General features: G+C 36.8%; 1 protein-coding gene and 1 long non-coding RNA gene across 5 annotated transcripts in view; one reads left to right on the top strand and one right to left on the bottom strand.

The window, feature by feature from the left end:
• Nucleotides 1-15,538, bottom strand: part of LOC126912169 (uncharacterized) — a 242,111-nt gene that overhangs the window by 8,652 nt on the left and 217,921 nt on the right. The window lies entirely within an intron of this gene.
• The window catches only part of LOC118266600 (Ca(2+)/calmodulin-responsive adenylate cyclase), an 80,717-nt gene that overhangs the window by 17,980 nt on the left and 47,199 nt on the right, over nucleotides 1-15,538 (top strand). For all 4 annotated transcript variants that reach the window (XM_050703003.1, XM_050703002.1, XM_050703001.1 and 1 more), the window contains exons 2-4: nucleotides 2,905-3,174; nucleotides 3,686-4,015; nucleotides 12,437-12,586. In XM_050703003.1, coding sequence (XP_050558960.1) covers nucleotides 2,959-3,174; nucleotides 3,686-4,015; nucleotides 12,437-12,586 — 696 coding nt within the window. In that variant the 5' untranslated portion in view covers nucleotides 2,905-2,958. The remainder of the gene's footprint in view (nucleotides 1-2,904; nucleotides 3,175-3,685; nucleotides 4,016-12,436; nucleotides 12,587-15,538) is intronic.

The following is a 15,538-nucleotide window of genomic DNA, read 5'->3' as shown; positions in this document are numbered from 1 at the left end:
GTATGTCATACGGTATACATGTTGTTTTTCTCGAGGCCTTGATCATTTGAGATTTTTACGTTTGTTCGTACAGTTGTGCTCATAAGTATTTCATACCGCTGTCAGCCAGACCTATTGTGTTTCACAGACGTATTGTTTTGTGCTAAATAAATAAAATTGTACATATATGGAACGTACCGTTTCTCACACAAAAGTTTTTACTCTCTAAATATCCTCTCGAAACTACTAATCACGTAACAATTTAGATAGCTTTGTTAAAATATTTGTTTCCATTAAACAACCATTGAGTAATATCAATGACCACAACACAGAGTTTCATAAACGTATCGGGCCCTTTACTGACAACATGTTTATTTCAATAAAGATAAAGAAATTTCCTCCGTAATGGATGTCTGGGCTTCGTTTTATCTCTAATTGGGTTGTATTGCCCGACGAAATGCTCGCTTGGTTTTGGGACTCGTTTCAAACGGTTTGTATTGCCAAACATTGAAGAAGCTTTGAATAGATGGGCTATTTAGTTATTGATGATCACGAATGAATTACGGTACTTAGTTCAAGTATCGTAAGTACATTTCGTTCCCTCAGGATTTACAAATATTTCAGTTATTCCTTTACTATCGGTATCCTCTCTGTAGCAGGATGTATTTAAAATTCTATGTTTAGTCATAAGTTGTGCAGACTTGAGAACGTTTAGTAGGTGTGTTAAGTTTAATATAGATTTGTACAACGGTAACATTTCTGAATGTATAATAACCGTTCAAATACGAATATTAGAATGACCTAATTATCAGCTACGGATTTGAAAGATGGTGTGAATGGAACTCTGTGAATAACATTCTCCATGAAAATAGCCGGCTGTAGTACGTGTTACGTCGGACATAAAGTATTGGCGCAGCGCGTTCACATTATGTGCAGTTGCCAAGTCCTCATTGTGGTTGACATTCTGATTGAGTTGCTCGGGTTACCCTGGTAGCACACTCAACGTGTTGCGTGACACAATTTCTTTACAAGTTAAACATTATGTATTCCTTCCGCACCATTTAGAATAGAATGATTGGTAAATTACTCCTCAATTGCTATAATAGGAAAATGATAAACATTTTCTTAGAAGCATGAATCGTTGCTGGTAAATCATTACCAAGATTTAATACCTATATGGTTTCACTGTGTTCTTTATCCACGTGCAGATATTTATGTCGTCTTGTTGAAGCATAAAACACCGACACGTGGTGATTGCACGATAAAAATTTCAACATCGGTATCGTGGTTCATTAGCTATCGGATGCAGGCGCGCGCCTCGATTATGCTAATTTGATTGTCTCTTCGCGACGCGGCACGTCTTGCTTCGCTCGTGTCGGAGGCTAATTTAATCTCTACTCATCGCTATTTTGTACAAATCAATAAAACAAGGATTACTCCCGTAAAACTAAGAAATAGTTTGTATACAACTAAATGCGGCACCGCGATTAAGACTAATCTACTGAGCGGGCTTCCCAAGTTTAGGTAACTTATCTTAAAAGTCACTTCGTTCAGGAGCGACTTACAGGCCATGTTTTGTTTACAAAGGATTTAGGATTGTTGACTAGACGGCTTCTTTCTTAAATATTATTATTGTTCCTTTTATCCGCATGTTTTCCGTAAACCGAGCATTAAGTATGCTGTTTGTGTTGTGAAGGAGAAATGCTTTCAAGTCCAGGCTCGTTCCTGGCACGTTTGCTCCGTGTCCCTGTGGCGTAACCGCGAGCTATGGAGCACCTTTAAACTTGTCCATTGGTGGTCGGACGGTGAAACGGGATCTCGTTAACCCTTTGAGAATTTATCTCTTGTCAGTTTTAAATGCCACATTTCGCATAATATTACAAGCGCTCGAACCTCAACGTGGTTTTATAAAAGCCTTTGTCATGTCATACCGTCAATATGATCTGGTAGACTTCTCGTAAATCTTACCTAATACAGGTAAATATGTATGTTGACTAAACTTTACTTACTCGCCTTGTATTGGTAAATTAACAAAAGGCAATGTTTGAATGAAATTAGTTAATAACTTCTACTGCAGAACTGGGAAGACTCAATTAGAACATCATCGCTAAAATTGAGTGAGGATTGTTTCTCTGGCAGTTTACTTTACTTTCTTGTTAGGCCCTCATTTGTCTCCGGTAAAGATTCTGATCAGACTGATAGCTGCGTACAAATAATTCCTTGTAGTGTACAATAAACACAGTAACGAAACACTCTTCCGTTTATTTTGAAACGTTCGTAAAGTCTTCCTCTTAATGCGACAGCTGAAACATAAGCTTTGTTGTTTTATTGCTGTGGTTTGGCTTTGATAGGTTAAGTGACGAACACTATTTTTGATACCACGATTTATTTTAAAAGTGAAGAACACTTGGGAGTTGTCCCTATCAGCATTTTTTTCTCCGAACTTTAACAATGTCGTGGAAACTTCTTCCGATACCGTTACGTTAATCTATATCTCACGGAAAATCTGGTATTATAAATCTACTTTTTTCTATAAGCCACAATAAATGTTTAAAACTTAACATAATACCGTAAATAACGGTAGACACAGCATCAACTATGTCAAGTCTGTTAAAATTCCACCTACGCGAAACTTTTTTCTAATCAATGGCTTTTTGTAATTCAAATAAAATTTATCACCTATCTATCTATCATCTTGAAAATTAGGTATGATATACGAGTATGAGAGAATATTTTCTAGTTAAATATACTCACATACGAATACCATTGCCATGTTCTTATTATTTTAAGATAACACAATGTAAAGTAGAAGACGTATTTAATTTGTACGTATTTTTTCACCCGAGGCTTTTCATTTGGGGAACCAAATTATCGAGTTGTTAATATACCTAAACAGAGTTGGTAAAATAATGTTTTGTTTTATAGATGAGGCGGCGAGGAGTGTTACGCGCGGCAGCGAGGTGAGGCAGCCGGAGCGGCATGGACCATGCGGTGAAGGCGATGTCGGCGCGTGGGCCGCTGTCCCGGCTGGTGGCGCGGCGGCGGTTTGAGTCGGCCGAGCTGGAGGAGCTGTATGCTCGCTATGCGTGCAAGCTGCAGCGCACCTCCGTCGGCTCGGCGCTGGCTCTATGGGCACTGCTCGCCGCCGCACTCGCCGCTGTCGATGCCACTCGTGGTTGGCGGAGGGCACCACAGGTAAGGCATATTCTCAAACTTAAGTGAAGCTTTTGATGTAGGTAATCAAACATAAAGATTTTATTTTCTGATAAATTTTTGTAATAACGCACATTATTTTGCATAGCAAGCAAAGTCATAAATAACAATAATAAACTAAATTAATGATTGGCACTCCTCGGGGCAGTAACTATTGTATTGTACAGTTTTCCAATTTGTAGTCAACTAAAAATAGTTTGTTTTGGTATGACGTATTTACGTACCAAAACACCCTTGAACTAAATTAAAAACACTGTCAAGGCTGTTGTACATGTACGAGCCTGAAGAAAATGTTCAAAGAAAGTAAGGCGAACCAATTTATAGACACTATTCAAAGAAAGTAAATTGCTGTGCTGTAAGCCAAATTACATGGTATACAAGCGCTTTGTAAAATGTACCATCTCATGTTGTGAAGTTTTCCTTAGTCTAAATCGGTTTAAGTGCTCTTTATGTAACTGGGAATGTATTTATTGATTTAACAATTATTGTCCAGGTCGGCGTATTGACTGCGCACGCACTACTATGTAGCGGGTTAGCGTGGTGGTGTGGTCGTGCCGGCGTGGCGCCGGAGCGGCGGTTACCACGAGCTTGCTGGCTGGCACTGGCTGGCGGTGGCGTCGCCCTGGCCGCCACTCTGCCAGCATGGAACACCGGTGCAGCAGCCGAGGGTGCCGCACACGTCGTATGGGCTGTGTTCGCTGCCTATGCTCTGCTACCGGTTGGCGCACCAGTCGCCGCGGCTTTTGGCATCCTCCTACCCACAGCGCATACGATCGCGTCAGCACTTGTCGCAAACCGCTTCCCTTATCATGTTTGGCAGCAGGTCAGTGACTTATTTCATTACTATAATTAATATTAATTTTCATGTTCTATGATAAAATCACACATTTTATAGAGCAAATAATTTTCCGCAATAAAATGTTCAAGCTTAGCCAAGCAGGGACAGTACCTCACCTACTTATCGATTAGAGTTCATCGTGCGACACGAGGTGGCTATAAAACCAGACATTTGTGTCAACTTAGACTTGCTTAGCTCGCAATATGTTAGCTTCAGACTTGACCTTGACACACGTCCAAATGTCTATGCGAGTCGTTAGGGTCTCAGAGAGTTACGGAATACGTCTTGTGCCTGCTAGAGATAGGCACACGCTCCGCCCTAATCCCTGCTGGATATAGTAAACTTTATTATTACTGGTCATTATTTTCGTATCGAATGGATCATTAAATCTAATGACCGAGACTACGGTCACATTATGTGGTCATCATGGTGATAATAGACCGCACTTTGACGTTCTTATGCCACTGACTTTGAACTTTGAAATATTTTAAAGATAGTGAAATCAGTATTTAGGAGTTTAAAAATGACTTATTTTTATTTTATGGCTAAACAAATTGGCACCAGTGTTCTGCGTAAGTTGTTGCCAAAAATCATAACACGCTGTCGAAAGAAATTCGAGCTAATGTATTTGGTCAATGATTGATTACGTAAAACGAAATACAAAGTAAATGTTTAGACGAAGAAAGTATTTTATGTCGTATTGTCCCTAATTCGACTTAAAAACAAGGACGCGAACTTGAAGCACCTCACCTTAAACTTGTTTAGGTATTTGCAAAATCACGTAATGGTTCCCGAACGTAACTTAAACTTGAATTTAGTTGCCATGTAAAGTCGTTGCCTTATAAATTAGATTAAAATAACTGCACGATTTCTCTAAGTAGTCAAGTCGTGGAGGCCGTAGCCTTGCCCTCTTGGCGCCCACCGTGGGGCCCACTTATTATGCCTCACTCCACTATAATAAGGGTTGCTGCGCTCGCGTGCGAAGCTTACGTCATCTTTGCCGTCCAAACAAACTTGGCATGTCCCTCAATCTTTCCTCAAATGTACAACAACAATACATGTCTTAAACGTGAATATGTAAATCAGATCTATTAGATAACACTGAGCTATGTTAGAACCTAACTACCTACATTGTATGGAGACTCTAAGTCGACTCTCAAGATGAATCCGCCACGAATGTTATGAGGAAGAACGAATTCTAAATTAGAAAGACGGCATTTAGAGAATTGTATTTTTCGAATTCTTAATAAAAACGCAATAAAACGTTGCGTTTATTGTTCATCTATTTGTGAAGTTTGATGTGTTTTTACATAATAATATGTATTTATTTACATAGTTTCATGTAGCCATATCGTTAAAAACACATCAGGAACAGTCGTAGCTGAAAATAAAGCGTGTCGTTTGTATTACTGCAAGCAATAAAGCGAGCCGGAGAACTTTCTGGCAATAATATTTTCTTAAGCAAGGCGAAGTCTTAGTTTTACGAGTGGTAGGATAAACAAATGTTGTTTGATGTGTTACCTGTTACCTCGCAGCTCGTGTGTCAGTCTAACAAGTTACTCCACACAGCTACTTCACACACAAATCACGTACAAGATACCTAGTCTAGAATATAGTTCAAATATCTTTACGAGTTATATCAATATTTGTCGTGTCGCGGGAATTGAACTTCGTGAACCTTTCAAGGTTATGTCGGGTTCTGCCAAATAGTGCTCCTATTAGAGGTATAACAAAACACAATATCATTATTTTTTCTCAGAAACAAGGAGGCTACGCTTTAGTAAACACTTTTCGCAATGTTTGCTTTAGTTTCATGTGACGGAGAGTGAGGCTCGTGTTATACCTACTCCAAACGTTTATTAATCGTCGTCTCTAATGTACGAGTACTATCTAGCTTACTGAAAAGAAAAAAAACAATGAATGTATGTGTGTGTGTATGTATGTAATTGTGTATATTTTATGTAAGTAGCACATATAATTATAAGTACACCAAGAACCACCTCCACTATCATTCAACAGTGATCCATCCACCCAAAGGATGCCTGGTAGAGATCGCTTTTAGCGATAAAACCGCCTTTGCATCCTACCATTCTTTAATGTTACTTTACATGTACCTATGTTCGAACTGATTTAAGCTTTAAAATCCATTATATTAGGTTCCAATTTATCCTAAATAGCCAGTATCAAATTGATACCACTTTCAAATACATCGAAAAGGGCACTTAAATATGTTTCTGACTTACCTTTCAAATGTATGGTGGCAGAGACATTGAAAACTTTGAAGGGCTGTCGCATCGAATGACTTTACACATTAATAGACTCACTTATAAATATTGACGAAGGCTACGTCTATCATATTGAAGGCATAAAAGCTTTTTGTTTGAAACTAATCAAACGAAGTTCTATTAACTGGCCGCCATTTAAATCAAAATAGACTTCGGATAAACATTATGACACATATTGGACAATAGTTTGACGGACGAACAAACCGTGATACATTTATAAAATGCAATCTTCTAATTTAGAAACTTCATCTCATGACATTGAGGTTTATTGACATTCTTCTCAAGGTTTAAGATAAAATACAGACCCATATTTTCCTTATAATTTTACGTGTTTTCGCTAATGCAAAAGCCCCAAAATCCTCGAATAAAAAAAGGTTTGTTATGCATAAAACTTGTTTGATACTCGTAACAACCATTTAAAGCTCTTTACAACCCAACTATAAGTAGGTCTACAAGTTTTACTACAAACTTGTCATTATTCAGATATGATAATATCACGAATATTCAAAATAGGCCTTCGTAAATGCCCCAGCACGTACATGGTTACAATACATGCCCGCCAATCACTAATTCCTAAACATGTAACATAATAGTAAGACAGTAACATATTATTTGACAGATAGTATGGTAATTTACTACGCTGTAACGTAACTATGTTCGAAGCATCTGGTTTGTATAAATCAATCGGCTAACTTGTAGGTCGAATTTGGTGAGATATGTTGTGGTTGAATGCGTATCATTACCTTCATCCTGTTTAATAAATGTAACTGAACACTATTACCGTGAGTTATTCCAGTTTTAATGGTAAAAAGGGGTTGTTAACTCGAAAACTTTTCTTTACTGCGTGTTAACGATAGCAAATATCTAAAGTTGTACATTTTTATAGAACTTGGCAAAATCCAGTTTAATATATCTGGGTTTTTGTCTGAATAATAAATTGTTAAGTGGGTACCTATTTGTTAGAAATTTCTAGATTTTCCGGCTTGTTTGATGATCTAATAATTTAGCACCTTGTTAGGTGACTCATCGGATTTAATGTGGTGAATATTATTGTGGATCAATAGATCACTGATTTAATTGCAACTGGTATATCCACTACGAGATCGGTCTCTATGCAGATTGTATATAAAAGTTTTTATTTTGTAGAGGTTGTGAAAAGATTTTGATGTGAAAAGGTCAGGTTAGACAGTCATTTCGGGTTTATATCCCTAAAATGGGTTTACCAAACCTTGATGGATGCATAGAGGTCATGTAGAGGTAGGATAGCAATTGCTTTCACTCACACGAATTCTTAAAACAGCCAATAAACTTAGCCGAATAATTGCCAATCAACTACTTCTAAGCTCTTACAATAAAAATGCAATTAAGTACATTTAAACTACTCAATTAAAGAAATTCTCGACATAATCCTTTATTGTTAGTCTTGATGGGTTTTATTTGTTTAGTCTGGTCTTTGCAAAAAGGTTATTTATTTCACTTAAAATGTCTGGTCGTTCATCCCGATATCATAAACAGATGCGGCAATTTGATTTGCTTTACAATTTCAAATGACCAATCAATCGATCATTGGATCATTATTGAACATCGTATTTAACATGTGGTATGTGTATCATTCGATGTATTTACCGCATTACTTATATAACTGAATGGATCGGCAATAAACATGATTGATATCGGGCATTGTAACAAATGTTCGAGCCTTGACCTTTGCGGGCCTTGCCGTTTCATCTAGATTTTAAATAACTCTTTGTTTATTTTCGGATTATTGAAGAGCTTTGCCTGCTACTCAAGGAGTACTCACGGTGGATAGATTACGCTGAGTGGTCATTACTCATTGCTAGGTTTCCGCGCTGAATAGATCCGCTATCACTCGGACTAATGGCCGTTGGAACGGGAAATTATGAGAATGGCAGCACTAGCAAAGTCTATGTTAATCCTAGGTCTGCTTTTGTGAATGTCCTAGGATGACACAATGCTTGCTTGATAGATCTTTATATTTAGTGTTCGATGACATTTTTATTAAGTTAACATACTGCAAGCTATTATTATTATATTTGCTGTCATAACATCATAAACACAATTTCATTGAACTCCCTGACCTTTCATTGTTCGATAAAAGTTCTGATTATGTTAAAAAAATCAGTCAATTACATAACACAAAAGTAACATGGCAACATAGTGTATTAGCATACATGAATATATTTAGTCACACGTGATATTCTCGCGGAGTTCATAACATAAAGCACTCGGCGAACAAAAACGGCCCGTTATTTTATGGTTATGACTAGTCTAAATTTTTGCATGTTTTTCGATTCGAATTATTACAAAGAAATTCATGGCATTCGCCACCCACGTTTTATTTTTGTTTGTGTATAAAATACTTATATTCATTGGGCAGTCGAGGTCGGCCCGTGTCACCGCTTAGCCTCAAGGGGAAGCCGAAACACATTTGTGGAACATGTCTGCTCCGTAGCGAGTTCACCGCGCATTCCCATGATAATGATGTATTATACAGCAATATGCGTGAAATTTATTCACAGTTGCTCGTTGTTCACACGCCGTGCCAGGTCACGCTGATGTCACTTCATTCAACACGTCCAATAACTAATTATTTTGATTCCTATTTATTAATTTGTAAAGTTTCATTTATATAAAAGCAAAACAACGTCGATGTTTGTAAAGATAGAGGCAGTTTTTACGTTTTTATGCGAAGTGCCTACGTCATGCACGCTGAATTGGTATTCAAATGTTTTCAACATGCTGAAAAATGTATGTGTTTCGAGTCGAGCGTGTGCAACTGAAACGGGTTCCGAACGAATAATACTCGATGCAAATTCATATAATTCAATCGATTGATCGGTTTTACGTCGACAGAATGTCACGTATTGTGCGATATATGATTCTGTCGCCAGTGCCGATGTAAATCGCCACTTATTTTTAACCGTTTAACAGGTGTCAGTTGAAATGTCAAAAGATTTATGTTACGGTTCGTAACTTTGGCTAATCAAGCGATTGAAGTAGAAATCATACTTTCAACATAATCCTTCACCTGTTCTGCTATCATTAAGTACATCAGAAAGTGATTGCAGGCGCCACCATCGCCATGTCCAGCGTTCGCAGCATGCTAATAAACACGTCTTGTCGCGCGGCTCGATCGCGGCCATTTACAATTTCACGTAATGTAGTCGGACAGGTGAGCTTTCTTGTCAAACTGACTAGTCTTGTGAAACGATCATGTACATGTTTGATATAAATATCTAGCGGGAGGAACTGTTTCTACATTACATTTGACTTTTTGATTTAGAGTTCCGCAGCTACAAGGAAAAATGCTCTCACAGAGGTCTATTATATTTGAAATAGAGAATAGCGGAATACCAGAGCTGTTTGTTTCTTTTTAAAAAAAATAAAAAATGTTAATTATGATTCTAAAACAATGCTTATTAAAACAGTTGCTTACAGTCGGGATGTCAAGTAACATTTCACAATAACTACGAATAACTTTCAAAGGTTTTGACATTCGTTGAAATTATTCACGCTTAAATTATAAATGAATCACGCTATTGTTACAATCAAAGCAAAACGTGGCTCAGGTCGAAACTGTACATTAATATTTTAATCTAAATTTACTTTTACATTTTGTTGCCTTACCACATCCCTCTTGAATAAAATATATATCTGTGAAATGGCGTGGTGGGTGGTGGTGGCGTTTGCGTTTAGAGTACGAACGTTAACGTTTGAGCTATTCGTCTCATTTTGAATTACCGTGAAATGTACGGAAGATGGTTGACATTGAATATTTTAGTAATTGGAAGATGAGTCAAGTTGTGTGGCGCGTGAGGCGGAGCAGGCGGCGACAGGTTCTATTTGCATAACTCTGGTGGATAGTCCACGGCTCACTGCCTATCTAAAAAACGCTATAAATATACAAATGACACGCCGTGGCTGGGCCACACAGATCACTAGCTCAATAAAGTTATAATAGGTGTGTCGTGATTCCTATTACGGCTGTAAACTCGCAATAAGTTTTACCTTCTAGAGCGTGAAACGGTTCACTCATTACATACATGAACGTACATAGTCTTAAATATTTACTATCGATAATTGATACCACATAGCTAAGACTCTTAATGGTTACGTTATTAATTGTGTCGTTCCCTAAGATCGGACGGGGTAAGAGATTGAGAGTAATCTGTTCTTGGGGTCGGTCTTAAATCTCGGCGAGCGCCTAATCTCCGCGTCATCAACTCGAAGTTTTTATTACTCTCGTAATGTTAGATTATTCTATTACATCGTAATAACTTAGGGTATTACAAAATACTTTTTCTCTTTTAGCTCCCCTCGACTGGAACGAGTAACAAACTAATTATATTAATGAGCTTCCTGAAGTGTTTCGTGCTTATTATAGTAATATTTTTGTTCGTTCTGTGTGTTATGTAAATGTACACTTTTCCCAGTGGCAACCCTCGAGCGTTCTTTTACTACGCCTGTGTACCGGCACCGGCCATGTTTAATTGAATTTCTGTTTTGAATGTGTTTGCATTTTGCTTCAGGTGTGTTTATAGTCCTTTTTAAAACCTTTTTTAATTACTAGACTTGACTATACAAAGTTAAAAAATTCACCTAAATCTTATTATAAGGATCTAATTTCAAAATGAGAACTAAACATAAAACTATTAAAACATCATCCACGGTCTACGTGATGGACACAAAAGGAAGCTTCTAGATTAAAATTGAAGCTTGATAATGCCGTAATAGAATTTCCATGGAAGATAGGTAGAATAACGTTTCCATTAGGTCCGTCTGAGGCAATTTCGTTGCACAACACAGATTATACTGACGGATTTACTTAATAAAGTGTAAAGTATACACGGCTGGCCCGCTATCCATTCTGACAGGCAATTTTCAGCCAACATTGATGGATGGCGCTCTATTTATTGAGTTATTCTTTCCGACTACCTGCTGCGAATGTTTGTTATAAACTGTTTCCATTTGTCGCAATGCAATGCAATAATTGCTGGGGCAATTAAAGCTTCGTTGGAATTAGAGTATACTAAATAGAGAGCAGTATATTTGAGAAATACAAACTTAAAGCTAGCCAGATAATAGAAAAGGCACTACTGAAAACGTTATTAAATCCCGAATCTCTCTCTAAATACTACATTGTTATTGTACAAAGGAAATCGTCAAATCTAGTTACCTAAATACCTACGTGAGCATGATACGGTAGGCGCCCAAACTATTCAAATTGAGTTGAACTAAGCTATGACCTACTCGAATGCTAAGTGGCCCGAAAGCAGTCGAAGGAATTCAATGAGCTCCCTCACTTCACGAAATATTTCAATCTATTCCCAAATCTATTGGATGGTTCCGTCACGTCCTCTCTCCATGTACAGGCTCCTATTTACACATTCGATACATAAGTGACCCTTTTATTTTCTTTTTTCTCACTTTTATAAATAGAATACTGTTATGGTAGGCTCTCGAAGTTGCCAGTTACGGTCGATACAAAAAAGTTTTCATTATTCCGTCGGTAGGACAGTTGCTTTTATAACACACATACAAAAATATATCTGTATCGTGAAAAATATACTTTACTTCACCAAATTCTGTTAGAAAAACGAAATTTATTTGTTTGATATAATAATTTCAGCTAAAAAGAGTTAAAACGCGAGCTCCCGGAAGGAATTAGAGAGACCTAAATACGTGAGGACGGATTTATGTTCATACGAAATGTTTATAAAATATATATACTTATAAATCTGAACGTGATAATTATGTTTTGACTGTTTCGTTAGAGGTTTTTAGCACGATATATGATAGTTGGGACGATTTCTTTGCCCTACTAGAAAATATGGGAAAATGTAACGGTCCCTTCGCGTAGTCGCAGCTTAAAAACATGAAGAAGTGATTTTGATAGGAATCTTTTGATTTCTAATGCCTTTTGTCACAGAATTATTTGCACTAGGGAACTAAGTATAACTAGCATTTTTGTCCCCTGCTATAGACACAAACACAACAGCAGTTCCAATCTAATGAGGAGCGAAAATAATCACACTACACAAACATAATCTTGTGCTAAAACCTTAATGAGTTTCTAAAATAGTATGTTTATTGTTAATAGATGGTGGGCAACGTGGTGGTGTTCGTGTGTGTGAACGTGGTGGGCGCTCTGATGCACTCGCTGATGGAGACGGCGCAGCGGCGCGCCTTCCTCGACACCAGGAACTGCATCGCTGCCAGGCTCGACATGGAAGACGAGAATGAGAAACTGGTAAGTTATATTATTCATTTACTACTTTATCTAGGCCTTATAGTATATTTATTAGTACTGTCTTAATGTCAATTAGTCAATTATGTATGTACTATATTATTTAAAAACAAAATACGACTCCCTTAAGTAAACTCTTCGAGAAAAGCTCTACAAGTTTCAAGTCACATCGGGACTCTTAACTATGTACTCGTTTGAGAGAAGTATCAGTAGAAGAGCTTTCATAGTTATGAAATGCTATTTCTTAGTTATGGTAGCATCTTATTAGAGCTTCGATGTTGAAGTTTTAATTTCAAAATTCCATAACACGGAGACTCTAACCATTTGTTGCATGGCATTGACAACCATAACATCAAGAGACTCACTACCTTTTCTTAACCCCTGGATAAAAAAAACAGGCATGTCTTATGAAACTAATACTGCGTACTACCCTATCATTTCATTACCATAGTTATGACAAGGACGGCTTTTTCCAAGCCTTTATCAAGCCCAAGTTTTGATGAACAGGAACAAATGAATGAGCCCTTATATAGTTTGAAGAAAAGTTTCGCAATCTAGGTCCCTGCCTTTCCAAATGAAATTACTTGATGAAAGGCCTCATACATATAGAGTAAATTCGCCTGTTCACGTCCACCTAACAGTACGCATTCATGTTACGAAATGCCTTTTAAAAATTCCCGAAAATAAGAAAACTACCACCACATTAGTGGTAGTTACTACACATCTGTATAATCTTACACGTTTTAAGTATCTTACATTCAAGGCGATCCGAGTTCTATACAAAATTAACGTGAACTGGTAGATGGACAGAACAGGCGAATTTACCCTAGTAGGTACTTAGTCGAAAGTTGCCAAAATGTGTCTTGAGTCTTCAGACATGTATAGGCTTTATTAGCTAACTTGTTTCTTGGTATTAGGTTTCATAGTTACAGAGGATGATGAAGCGGTATAGTATACTGTATACATAGCGTCTCCTATTTTTATCTAGATATCCAAGAAATGATTGATCCCGATTTATGTGTTAGACTTATATTGTCGTTCATTCTTTCAGCGATTTTTACAAGTGGTTAGGTTTTGCTGTTGTTGGTTGTTTACGGGAATAATTTATTGAAAGACTTAGAGAGTGTAGAAATGCCTTAAATTTTGTTTGACATGTATTTTATAATGTGGTTACTTCTTGCAGGAAGGAATATTTGTTATTGTATAGTGATTAATAAATAATCTTTCCAGAAACAATATTAAACTAAAGACAGCAAAATATGATAAAATATAATTTGAGAAGCTCCTCAATATGGTTTTAGCGCACACAAAGTCATGTCACAACACACAACGCTTCTAAACGAACAAATCAAACAGCTTCAAGCTTGATAGCTCATTTATGATATTCCCTTTCATTCTGTAATCCATATTTAATGCTTCTACGAAAAAACTTATCAACGTTTGAGACCAAACAGCTTATCACCAATAAATACCAGCGACTTTTCCCCCAAGATGTAATTCACAGAAAACCAATTTTTGGGAATGTATTTGTGCAATACATTCCCGATTGGCCTTTGATATAAATGTGATAAATAGCGATGGTTTATTCAACCGATATTGTTCCTTCTCCGGTCCTTCGCGAAAATTTTCCGCCTGGGACCCTTTACGTAAGCCTTAAAATGACGCTAACGATATTATGTCTGATAAAAAACCGCTTTCCTAAATGTTTGGTATTATGTTCCTTGATTTTGGTGGCTTTAGTCAACTTTGTTTAAGGTGTTATGTAAAATCAGGACTACATAGTACAAGATACTTTTATAGTCACCATCTTGTTTATTATTCAATTATTATTAACAGATATGTAAACTTATTAAGTATCATAGATATCATAGAATGGTACTAACAATACCAACGTGCATACACCCAGTCCTTAGCAATTGTTTTCGATACAAAATCGTTACTAAGAAATAGTTTAAGTAAACATTAAATGTCTCTGAGTGTAGCAGTAAGACGTATTATACTCAAAAAGTCTAGATCATGTCTGTCTGAGTCACGGAAATTATCCTTATGTCATAGCCACATAACACTCATAGGATGTGATTAATTGAAACCGCAAATAATAGTCTGCAATTGACCGCAATGTACGAATAACAGTTAATGTATCGTGACGTCACAGCACGTCATCTATTACAAGGACTAGGGAGTTTTGTTGTTGAAGTAATATTTGTAGAAAAACAAAAACAACATCTTGGAGATACACAAGGGGAGAACTTTGTTTAACAGTCCACGTTTACAGTTAATGATAACAATGATGAGAATGTTAAAAAACTTAAAAATATTGCACTTTTTATGAAAATACGTAAGAATGTTTGGTTATATTCTTATAATAACTATCGTGAGACATACTGATAAAGTGCTCATGATGAAGAGTCCCTCTATGACTTGAAATTAGTAGAGCTTTTCTCCATTCATAATACGTGAGTAAACCGTAACTTTTAGTTAGAAATATATGGCTTTGAACGCTAGAATATCTCTTAAAATTTTAGCTTGAAAAATAATACTTGAACTAGCAGAATTGTTCATTCAATTTACCGTTACTTAGAATAGATTAGTTAGTACATAAAAATAGTGCTTTTACAGTTACTGACACTTGAGTAGGTATGATCGAGAAAGTGTAAAAAGTCTGCTCGAACCTCGGACTTCAACGTGTTCATTGAGCGTATAATGATGCTCAGTGAACACATCGTAAACATGTTATAATGTGTGTGATATGTTATTTTATGGTATGAGTAACTCGCGTACGTTTTTTGGTTCGTTTATTAACGTAGTATCTAAATGTGTTCTGCTCAGTCATCCGTCAGTTCTAAACTAGAATATCTAGTCTAGTGTTTATTCTTTAATCGTTACGCCATTTGAATAAGTTCATTTTTGTTACATTTTTCCTTGTTCCAAATTCAGAGAATTGGGTGGTTTTCT

Source organism: Spodoptera frugiperda, chromosome 23 (genome assembly GCF_023101765.2).
Source record: "Spodoptera frugiperda isolate SF20-4 chromosome 23, AGI-APGP_CSIRO_Sfru_2.0, whole genome shotgun sequence".
Taxonomy (NCBI): domain Eukaryota; kingdom Metazoa; phylum Arthropoda; class Insecta; order Lepidoptera; family Noctuidae; genus Spodoptera; species Spodoptera frugiperda.
Note: the sequence above shows the minus strand (reverse complement) of the source record. Positions and strands in the feature narration are given on the sequence as shown.